The sequence below is a fragment of the Myotis lucifugus genome, unplaced genomic scaffold (assembly GCF_000147115.1).
Source record: "Myotis lucifugus unplaced genomic scaffold, Myoluc2.0 scaffold_19, whole genome shotgun sequence".
Taxonomy (NCBI): domain Eukaryota; kingdom Metazoa; phylum Chordata; class Mammalia; order Chiroptera; family Vespertilionidae; genus Myotis; species Myotis lucifugus.
The window spans coordinates 5,539,906-5,550,896 of NW_005871067.1; the positions used below are offsets into that span (position 1 = coordinate 5,539,906).

The window sequence follows — 10,991 nt, forward strand, 5'->3', positions numbered from 1 at the left end:
TATCGTGATATAGTAATATATGTAAATGTTTATGCATTAAATACCATATGGTGCAGGTTTAAAAAATACAGGTACCCTAATTTCAAAGAAGTGATACTGAGAAATCTGTAACAATTATAATGGAAAATACCTGAGATTTCTATTGATGCAAAGACGGTTACTATTAATACATTCGTAATTGAAGAAAATGTTAAATATAGGTCAATGAAAACAAAATGTAATCTTTTTCTAAGTTGATAGACTCCCTGGAGTCCATGAAGGGTAAGTACTCCTAAAATAGTTCCCTTCTGTCCTCAGATAAACATTTTTGTCATATGGCTTAAGGGGCACTTCATGATCTGCCTGCCTGCCACCACTTAACCCGTCTTAAACCTCATATTTTACAGCTCATGTTCTATGGAGTGAAATCCTTACCTTTAGATTTCTGCAAAGCTAATGCCTGCAATATTCTTCCCACACTTTTTGCCTGGCAGACACCCAATCATCTACAGGTGTCAGTTCACATTGCTCTAGGAAACCAAGACTGTGTTGAATGCACTTCCACTGGGCTCCCATTGTCTCACTTACTACCCTATCACAGCACACTGTGTGAAAATTGCCCTCCCCAGAAACTGGAAGCCTCAAATCCCCATTCTTTGCATGCTGCCTAGCACAGAGTAGGTACTTCAGTAATTGTGGAAGAAAGAAAAAAGAAAATTCCAATTTATTTGCTGTTTCATGACTTTGAATTTTACTATTAAGTCCTGACTGATCCTCATAAATGCAAGCTGTTGGTCACAATGGGATCAAGAAAAGTGTAGAATCTGATGAATATAAAACTACAATTTTTATTGGGAAAATCACTTAGTGTGATGATTGAAAATGCAGGACATTACCACTATTATTATAAATCCATATCAGGAAGATTTTATCACCTTGCAATACTAAGTAAAATAACTATACTAATATATAAAATAAAATTATACCAAGAGATGGTACACATCTATGTTAGTAATTCTCAACTATGCACATGCTGGTGGTAGCTGTGGAGGGGGAACTGCAAGCCCCTCCTTGGAAAGTGTTATCAGAATTGAGGAGATGGAGGGAGAGTTTTCAAACTACAGGCCTCTCAATCCGTTTTATTCAACCACTGCTGTTGAGAGGAATGTGTAGTCACCTTTAAGTCGACTGTGGTGGTAAAGAATGTGTCGATAGACTGTAAAAAAACTGATAATCAAATGTTTTCTGTATTCCTTTAACTAGGCTGAAGGAAGGGAGGGAGCTAGGGAGAATTCAAACTACCACACTGGTGTAGTTTTTAGTGTCATGTCAGGAATTGAAAACACAGACAGGTTAGAAGTGGGCCAGAAAAAAATTAATGAGACAGATGAACTGAAATCTCTCTACAAATTGCTTGTTCTGGGGCCAGGGGTGAATTCACTTTGGCTGGAAAGTGTGTCTGAGTAGTGACAGGTCAGAGTGTGACTAGAGGGCTCTGAATGACAAAATTTAAAAATGTGGACTTTATCCTAGGTAGATCAAGGCACTAAGGGTTTCCGTTGGGAAGGTTAACCAAAGCATCTTAAGATGAATTAAGGGGTTGAGAATACACAAGTAGAGAAACCAATGATGAATAAACTGCTTGACACAGATTAACAAAAATGCCATAAAACACTAAAAGATAGATCCTGCTACCTGTGATCAGAAGTGGTAATAAGGATGCAGGACTGTTAGTTATTGCATGTTTTCTCTACGTGACATCTTCATTTATTAAAAGATGTTATTTGTCAATAATTTTAACTCACACGGCCTTTCCTTTTTTTTGTTGTATCAGACTGTTCTTGGTGTTTTTCATGAGAAAAGCTAATGTAAATCTAACAAACGAACAGAAAAAGAATACTTTTAATATTAAAAAAAAATCCGCACAGGGGTGGTGAGGGCCTGGGGCGGGGGTGGGGGAGTGGGCTGAAGGTGTCGATGGGGGGAAAAAGGGGGACATATGTAATACTTTCAACAATAAAGACTAAAAAAAAAAGGAATATAATAGGCATACAATAAACTGCACATTTTAAAATGAAAAAAATCCACACAAAAATATATTAAGATGCCCATAAATATTTAAGTAGTTTTTCAAATGTTTTACGTAGACATTTTATATTACACTAGGGAATTTGACCTTTAACACATGGAGGTTTTTAGAAGAAATGTCTTTTACTTAGTGCTCACACTCTACTGAAGCATTAAGGTTTACGATCACGTAATACAGTTGATCATAAAATCTGGAAATTATCAGCCGGTTAATTTTTACGGTTGACATTTTTACGATTAAATGAAAATCATCTATTAGATAACTTCACCAAAGAAGCAGTCGTACAAGCTTAGGTACGCCCGGAAGAGGGTAACTGGACAAAACGACCTGCGGATCTGCGAACCACTTCGCTGACCAGGGAGGGAGGAAGGAGGGGGCGCCGCGCAGAGACAAATTCAGTGCTGCATTGAGACACGCCCTCTGTCATCACCACCAATTTTGTGTTATTGAGGTTTGTCCGTGGAGTTGGGCACGGCGGGGCTCTTACTCAACCCTGTCGGGTCTTCCGCCGCGCTGCCCGAACCCTACCCCACCCCCACGGTCCCAGGCCGGGCGTCGGAGGAGCTCGGTGGCGGCCGGCGCAAAGGGCCCTTCCCTACCTGCGCTAGGACAGAGTGGCGGCCCTGTGGCGCGGCCACATTCACGAGGCCGTGGTACCACGCCACTCCCACTCCTGCCAGCGCGACGCCGGCCAGTGACGCCGCCACGGGTCCGGCAGCCACTCCGCGCCGCAGCCTTTCGCCCCAGGCCACCAGTCGAGCGCTCCGTACTACCGCTGCCGCCATGTTTGCGGAAGCATCCGCGCCCCTTCACATGAGAACTCTTGCACCCGTTGGCCTCGCGAGATCCGCGGCCTCCCGCCCCACCTCCTGCGCCTGCGCCGTGGGTGCGCTGCGTAAGATTTGGGGCGGTGGAAGGGAATACCTTCTGCTGCCGGCCGGCCGGGTGGAACTGGAGAAACACCGAACAGCCTGAAAGGCCCCCAATCCGAGGCTAGACGGAGTCATGTGGTGGAGGAAGTGCCCCCTGTCCGTGAGCAAGCATGTCACCTGTTGGCCATTTGAGGGGTCGTTGGCTCCGCCCTGCACTGGAAGCGGCACAATTATCTAATGATAATTGAGAGCCGCCCTGCAGATTGCCTCCTACAGAAGGCGTCCTAACTGTGAACCTACGTCTGAAGGGTCTGGGACGCGGAGCCCAATACGCTGCAGATTCCTGAGAACTACATTTGCTCTTCATGCCACAAGCCTACCTGTATCAACAGCTGTCCTGTTATTCAGAAGTCTGCAGATACTTTCGCACATGCTGTTTCAAATACCATGAATTACCTGACCCGCCTCTAGTAAGCAACCTTGGTATAAAGAATTGTTTCTACTTGGCTTATTTAAGCAGCTAAGTAATCTTGCTTAAATTTAATTTTTAAATTGTGGTAAAATATACATAACATAGATTTACCATCTTAACCAATTTTATGTCTACAGTTCAGTGGCATTAAGTACATTCACACGGGTGTCCAACCATCACACCATCCATATCCAGAACCTTTTACATCTTGCAAATCTGGCAAAGTTAAAAAAATTAAGTGTCTTTCCCATCTGTTATGTTCATCCCTCCTACCGTCATATTCTTTAAAAAATATTTTTATTTTTTAATTAAAGTTTATAATATTCAATATTAGTTTGTATTAGTTGCATGTGTACAGCATAGACAATCGTCTACTTTACAAAGTGGTCCCCCTGATATTTCAAGTACTCACCTGGCACTGTAAATAGTTATTACAATATTATTGACTATATTCCCTATGCTGTATTTTACATCCCCTGACTATTCTGTAACTGCCAATTTGTATTTCTTAATCCTTTCACCATTTTTCACCCAGCCCCCCAACCCCCCTCCCCTCTGGTGACCATCAATTTGTTCTCTGTATGTACCTATCCTCATATCCTTAACTGCTCTTTTTTTTTTTCTAAATCATATCCTATCCCAGATATATCACTTAGATGAAGTATCCTAAATAATAAAAGCCTAATATGCTAAGTGTCCGGTCATCCGTTCAACCAATCAAAGCATAATATGCTAATGATATGTTAAGGCAGCTCAACCGCTCACTATGATGTGCACTGACCACCAGGGGGCAGACACTCTGACCAGTAGGTTAGCTTGCTGCTGGGGTCTGGCCGATCAGGACTGAGTGAGATGGGTCAGACACGCCCTGGAGCCCTCCCATGGTCCCTCCCCGACTGGCCAAACTCCCATGCCCCTCCCTGGCCTTGATCGTGCAACGGTGGGATCCCTCGGCCTGGCCTGCACCCTCTCGCAATCCGGGACCCCTCGGGGGATGTCAGCTGGTTTTGGCCCAGATCCTGCAGGCCAGGCCGAGGGACCCCACTGATGCATGAATTTGTGCACCGGGCTTCTAGCATTCTTATAAAGGCCCAGACAGAGCCACTCTCTTTATTTCAGGCAATCACTATTTACTGATTGTTGAATTTATATTAAAAAAAAATCTTTATTGTTAACGAGTATTATAGATGTACCCCCCCCCCTTTTTTTTTGCCCTGTTGCCCTCCTCCACCTGAATCCTGCTCCTTCCCAGGCCTTCACCACCCTATTGTCTGTATCCATGGGTAATGCCTATATGCATATAAGTTATTTCGTTAGTCGTTTCCCACTGCCTTCTTTCCCTATATTTGTCAGTCTCTTCCATGTTTCCATGCTTCTGGTTCTATTTTATTCATCAGTTTATTTTGTTCTTTAGATTCCTTGTTTGTTTGTTTGTTTATTTATTTATTTATTTATTTCTTCATTTTTAAAATATGTGTTGTTGTTTTTTCCAGATGGAGGGAGAGGGAAATAGAGAAACATCAATGACGAGAGAGAATCATGGATTGGTTGACACCTGTGCACCCCTGATCGAGCCTGCAATCCAGACATGTGCCCTGACTGGAAATCAAACCATGACCTCCTGTTTCATATTTTGATGCTCAACCAGTAAGCCACCCCAGCTGGGCATTCATATTTTTTACCTTTTTTTTTTTTTTTTCTTAAAGAAAACCTTTCAACATTTCATGTAATATTGGTTTGGTGGTGATGAATTTTGATGGTCTCATTTATTTTCTTGTCTGTAAAGTTCTTTATCTGACCTTCAATTCTAAATGATAGCTTTGCTGGGTAGAGTAATCTTGGTTGTAGGTCTTTGCTTTTTATCACTTTGAATATTTCTTGCCACTCCCTTCTGGCCTACAGAGTTTTTGTTGAGAAATCACCTGATGGTCCTATGGGTACTTCCTTGTAGGTAACTAACTGCTTTTCTCTTGCATCTTATAAGATTCTCTCTTTGTTTTTAACCCTTGGCATTTTAATTATCATGTGTCTTGGTGTGGACCTCTTTGATTTCCTCTTGTTTGGGACTCTCTGCCCTTCTTGGAATTGTATATTTCTTTCTTTCACCAGGTAGGGGAAGTTTTCTGTCATTATTTCTTCAAATAGGTTTTCAATTTCTTACTCCCTCTCATCTCCTTCCGGCACCCCCATGATGTGAATGTTGGTATGCTTGTCCCAGAGGCTGCTTATACTATCTTCATATTTTTGAATTCTTTTTTCTTTTTGCTCTTCTGATTGGGTGTTTTTTGCTTCCTCATATTCCAAATCACTGATTTGATTCTCAGAGTCTTCTACAGTTCATTCCCTGTAAATGACTGTTCAGTTCAGTTAGTGTATCCTTCATTTCTGACTGGTCCTTTTTCATGTCTTTGATGGTCTGACTTATTTCCTTGAAATTTTCATTAAGTTCCTTGAGTACCCATATACCAATTGTTTTGAACTCTGTATCCAGTAGTTTGCTTGCTTCCATCTCATTTAGTTCCTTTTCTGGCAATTTCTTCTGTTCTTTCATTTGAGACATGTTTCTTTGTCTCCGCATTTTTTTGGCTACTTCCCTGTTTTTGTTTCTATGTATAAGATAGAGCTGCTATGTCTTTTGGAATTGGTAGAGTGGCCTTATGTAGTAGGTGTCCTGTAGGGCCCAGTGTCTCAGCCTTCCCAGTCACCTGAGCTCTGTGTGCACTATCCTGTTGTAGTTGAGCATTGATTGCTGTTAGCATCACTGGGAAGAATTGACTTCCAGGCCAATTGGCTGTGAGGATCAGCTGTGACTACAGTGGAAGAGCTGCTGTGCAAGAGACACCCCTACGGAGCAGGATTTGCTTCAGTAGGGCTTTGGTGCTCACTGAGTCTGATCCTTGAGTGTGTCACTAATGGATGTTGTAGAGTTGTATTCTGGCGTGGTCTGAAGCTGTCTACTGGTGCATGGGCTTTGGGGCCTCCCAGGAGGTGCAAAATCAGCCACTGCTTGTGCCCTGCTTGCTTGTGTTGGGCTTAGAGGTGCCCAGGAGAGGCCAAGCTGTGAACCTTGGCAAGCTGATAGAAGTGCTGGGCCTGGGGCCACTTATACAGTGGTATGGGCACACTGAGTTCAGCTGCTGCTTCTTTGAGAGATTATAGGAAAGTCTGAGGTCAGGACAGACCATTCACAGTTTGGGTAGGGCTGCTAATTGGATGAGGCAGGATCTCAGGGAATCTCCAGGGCAGGGCAAACAGTACAATGGAGACTCAGCTATCGCTTCTGCCAGTCAGCTCTGTGTGGGACAAAGCTGCCCCCTAGTTCTTTCCCTGAGGCCATACAGTTTAGTTCTTCCCCATACGTCACTGGATCCTTTCAAGCTGCTTCTGTCCCAGCACTGGACCTCAGAGGGAGTGAGTCTGAGTAAGCCCATGCTGACCCTTTAAGAGGAATTGTCTGTGTCTCCAGCAGCCTCCCTATCACTCAGCCACAATTCCTGCTGTGTTTTACAGCCAGAAGTTACAAGGACTTCTCTTCCTGGCACTGAAACCCTGGGCTGGGGGCACCTTGATCCTTCACGGAGGTCTCCACAGCTAAGATATTTCTACCAATTAAAAACACCCACATATAGGTGTTGGGCCAGCCCATTCCATGCTCACGCTCCTTCTAACAGTGTCAATATGGCTACTTATTTAATGGACTAGTTCAGGGGTCCTCAAACTACGGCCCTCGGGCCACATGCAAATACAAATATTGTATTTGTTCCCGTTTTGTTTTTTTACTTCAAAATAAGATATGTGCAGTGTGCATAGGAATTTGTTCATAGTTTTTTTTTTAAACTATAGTTCGGCCCTCCAACGGTCTGAGGGACAGTGAACTGGCCCCCTGTTTAAAAAGTTTGAGGACCCCTGGTAGTTGTAGGGCAGTGATGGCGAACCTATGACACGTGTGTCAGAGGTGACACGCGAACTCATTTTTTGGTTGATTTTTCTTTGTTAAATGGCATTTAAATATATAAAATAAATATCAAAAATATAAGTCTTTGTTTTACTATGGTTGCAAATATCAAAAAATTTCTATATGTGACACGGCACCAGAGTTAAGTTAGGGTTTTTCAAAATGCTGACACGCCGAGCTCAAAAGGTTCGCCATCACTGTTGTAGGGCTTCCATTCAGCCAGATTTCAGATGGTTGTGAATGATGGTTGTTCTGTATTTTAGTTGTAATCTTGATGTGGTTGTGGGAGGATTTACCTATGCTGCCAACTTGGTTCTCTCCCTGAATGTTGAACTTATTTTATTTATTTATCTATTTATTTATTTTTAATTTATCTTTGTTATTGGAAGTATTACAAATGTCCCCTTTGTGTGTTTGTTTGTTTTCCCATTACCCCCTCCTCCCCATACCCACCCCTCCCAGGCCTTCACCACTCTATTGTCTGTGTCCATGGCTTATGCATATGTGCATATGAGTTCCCTGGTTAATCACTCCCCTCCTACCCCACCCATCTTCACCCTGTCCTTCCCTCTGAAATTCCTCAGTCTGGTTCATGCTTCTGTGTCTATTTCTATTTTATTCATCAATTGATTTTGTTCATTAGATTCCACATATGAGTGAGATCATGTGATACTTATCTTTCTCTGATTGGCTTATTTTGCTTAGGATAATACCCTCCAGGTCCATTGATGTTGTTGTAAATGGTGAAAGTTCTTTCTTTTTTATAGCTGCATAGTATTCCATTGTGTAAATAATGTACCACAGCATTTTTACCCACTCATCTGCTGATGGGCACTTAGGCTGTTTCCAAATCTTAGCTGTTGTACATTGCGCTGCTATGAACATAGGGGTGCATACATTCTTTCTGATTGGTGTTTCTGGTTTCTTAGGATATACACTGAGTGGCCAGATTATTATGACCACCTGACGTTTGTAGGCAAATTAGCTATAATTTCATGCTGAAGTTGCTAGAGGGCCAGACCATTATAAATAGGGAAGCAGGTTGTTTACCATGACAGTAGAAGTGATTTTTTTCTGACGATATGGGTAAACAACGTGGGATATATTTGAACGCGAGTGGCCAGATTATTATGACCACCCCATCAGTAATTCGTTGGGCCACCTTTTGCCTTCAATACTGCAGCGATTCTTCTTGGCATTGACTCCACAAGATGTTGAAAGGTGATGCGAGGAATCTGACACCATGCCTGATGAATAACACTGTCTAGTTCTGTGAGATTTGATGGTTGTGGAACCAGCTGCCTGATGGCTCTTTTAACTTCATCCCACAAATGCTCAATTGGATTGAGATCTGGTGATTGTGGGGGCCACCCAAGCAAGGTAAAGTCTCCCTCATGTTCTTGAAAGCACTCCTGCACAATACGAGCACCGTGTCATGGCGCATTGTCATGTTGGAAGAAGCCATCTCCATTGGGATACGCCATCAGCATGATAGGATGAACTTGATCAGCAACGATACTTAGGTATGTTGTGCTATTTAGACGTTGTTCCACATGAATTAAAGGGCCCAAATCATGCCAGGAAAACAAAACATGCCCCAAACCATAACACTGCCCCCACCAGCTTGAAGGGTTGTACTCATGCATGTGGGGTGCATGCTCTCATGCTGTTTCCGCCAAATTCTCACTCTGCAATCTGCATGATGCAACTGGAAACGTGATTCAGCGGACCACATGACTTTTTTCCAATGCTCGACTGTCCAATCCTTGTGTTCCTGTGCGAATTGGATATGTTTTATCTTGGTAACTGCAGACAGCAAAGGTATTCGAACAGGCCTTCGGCTTCCATATCCCATACGATGCAGTGTATGGCTAATTTGCCTACAAACGTCAGGTGGTCATAATAATCTGGCCACTCACGTTCAAATATATCCCACGTTCAAAGGCTGTTAAATCGCATTGTTTACCTATATCTTCAGAAAAAAGATCACTTCTACTGTCGTGGTAAACAACCTGCTTCCCTATTTATAATGGTCTGGCCCTCTAGCAACTTCAGCGTGAAATTATAGCTAATTTGCCTACAAACGTCAGGTGGTCATAATAATCTGGCCACTCAATGTATTTCTAGAAGTGGGATTACTGGGTCAAATGGCAGTTCCAGTTTTAATTTTTTGAGGCAACTCTATACTGTTTTCCACAGTGGCTGCACCAGTTTGCATTCTCCCCAACAGTGTACTAGGGTTCCCTTTTCTCCACAGCCTCACCAGCACTTGTCACTTGTTGATTTGTTGATGGTAGCCGTTCTGACAAGTATGAAGTGATACCTCATTTTTGTTTTAATTTGTATCTCTCTTATGACCAGTGACTTTGAACATTTTTTTCATATGTCTCTTAGCCATCTGTATGTCTGCTTTGGAGAAGTGTCTATTTAGGTCCTTTGCCCATTTTTAAATTGTATTATTTGCCTTTCTTTGTTAAGTTGTATGAGTTTCCTATATATTTAGAAAATTAACCCTTTATTGGATGTATCATTGGCAAATCTGTTCTCCCAGGCAGTGGGCTCTCTTTTCATTTTGTTGATGGTTTCCTTTTTGCTGTGCAGGAGCTTTTTATTTTGATGTAGTCCCATTTATTTATTTTCTCCTTAGTTTACTTTGGCCTAGGACAGTGGTCGGCAAACTCATTAATCAACAGAGCCAAATATCAACAGTACAATGATTGAAATTTCTTTTGAGAGCCAAATTTTTTAAACTTAAACTATACAGCTAGGTACATTGTTATTAACTTAATTAGGTTACTCCTAAGGCTTAGGAAGAGCCACACTCAAGGGGCCAAAGAGCCGCATGTGGCTCGTGAGCCGCAGTTTGCCGACCACGGGCCTAGCAGATGTATCAGCACACATATTGATATGAGAAATGGCTGAGATTTTGCTGCCTATGGTTTCTTCTAAGAATTTTATGGTTTTACATCTTACATTTAAGTCCTTTATCCATTTGGAGTTTATTCTTCTGCATGGTGTAAGTTGGTGGTCTAGTTTCATTTTTTTGCACGTACCTCTCCAATTTTCCCAACACCATTTATTGAAGACACTTTTTTTTCATCTTTATTGTTCAGATTATTACATATGTTCCTCTTTTCCCCTCCCATAGTTCCCCTCCACCCGGTTCTCACCCCACCCCAGGCCCTCGCCTCCCCACTGTCCTCGTCCATAGGTATAAGATCTTTGTCCAATCTCTTCCCGCACCCCCCACACCCCGTATCCCCTGAGAATTGTCAGTCCTCTCCCTATCCATGCCCCTGATTCTATTCCATTCACCAGTTTATTCTGTTCATCAGATTTTTTATTCATTTGATTTTTAGATTCACTTGTTGATAGATATGTATTTATTGTCACTTTTTGTTCATAATTTTTTATCTTTACCTTTTTCTTCTTCTTCCTCTTCTTAAAGAATACCCTTCAGCATTTCATATAATACTGTTTTGGTGATGATGAACTCCTTTAGCTTTTTCTTATCTGTGAAGCTCTTTATCTGACCTTCAATTCTAAATGATAGCTTTGCTGGGTAGAGTAATCTTGGTTGTAAGTTCTTGCTATTCATCACTTTGAATATGTCTTACCATTCCC

General features: G+C 42.2%; 1 protein-coding gene across 7 annotated transcripts in view; it reads right to left on the reverse strand.

Moving 5' to 3' along the window:
- Positions 1 to 2,883, reverse strand: part of MICU2 (mitochondrial calcium uptake 2) — a 97,838-nt gene extending 94,955 nt beyond the window's left edge. For 2 of the 7 annotated variants that reach the window (XM_023751209.1, XM_023751207.1), the window contains exon 1: positions 2,668 to 2,880. In XM_023751209.1, the coding sequence (XP_023606977.1) occupies positions 2,668 to 2,853 (186 nt within the window). In that variant the 5' untranslated portion in view covers positions 2,854 to 2,880. Of the gene's footprint in view, positions 1 to 2,667 lie in introns of all 7 variants that reach the window. The other 5 variants (XM_023751210.1, XM_014452924.2, XM_023751211.1 and 2 more) reach the window with 4 other exon arrangements.
- Between the last annotated feature and the right edge of the window lie 8,108 nt (positions 2,884 to 10,991).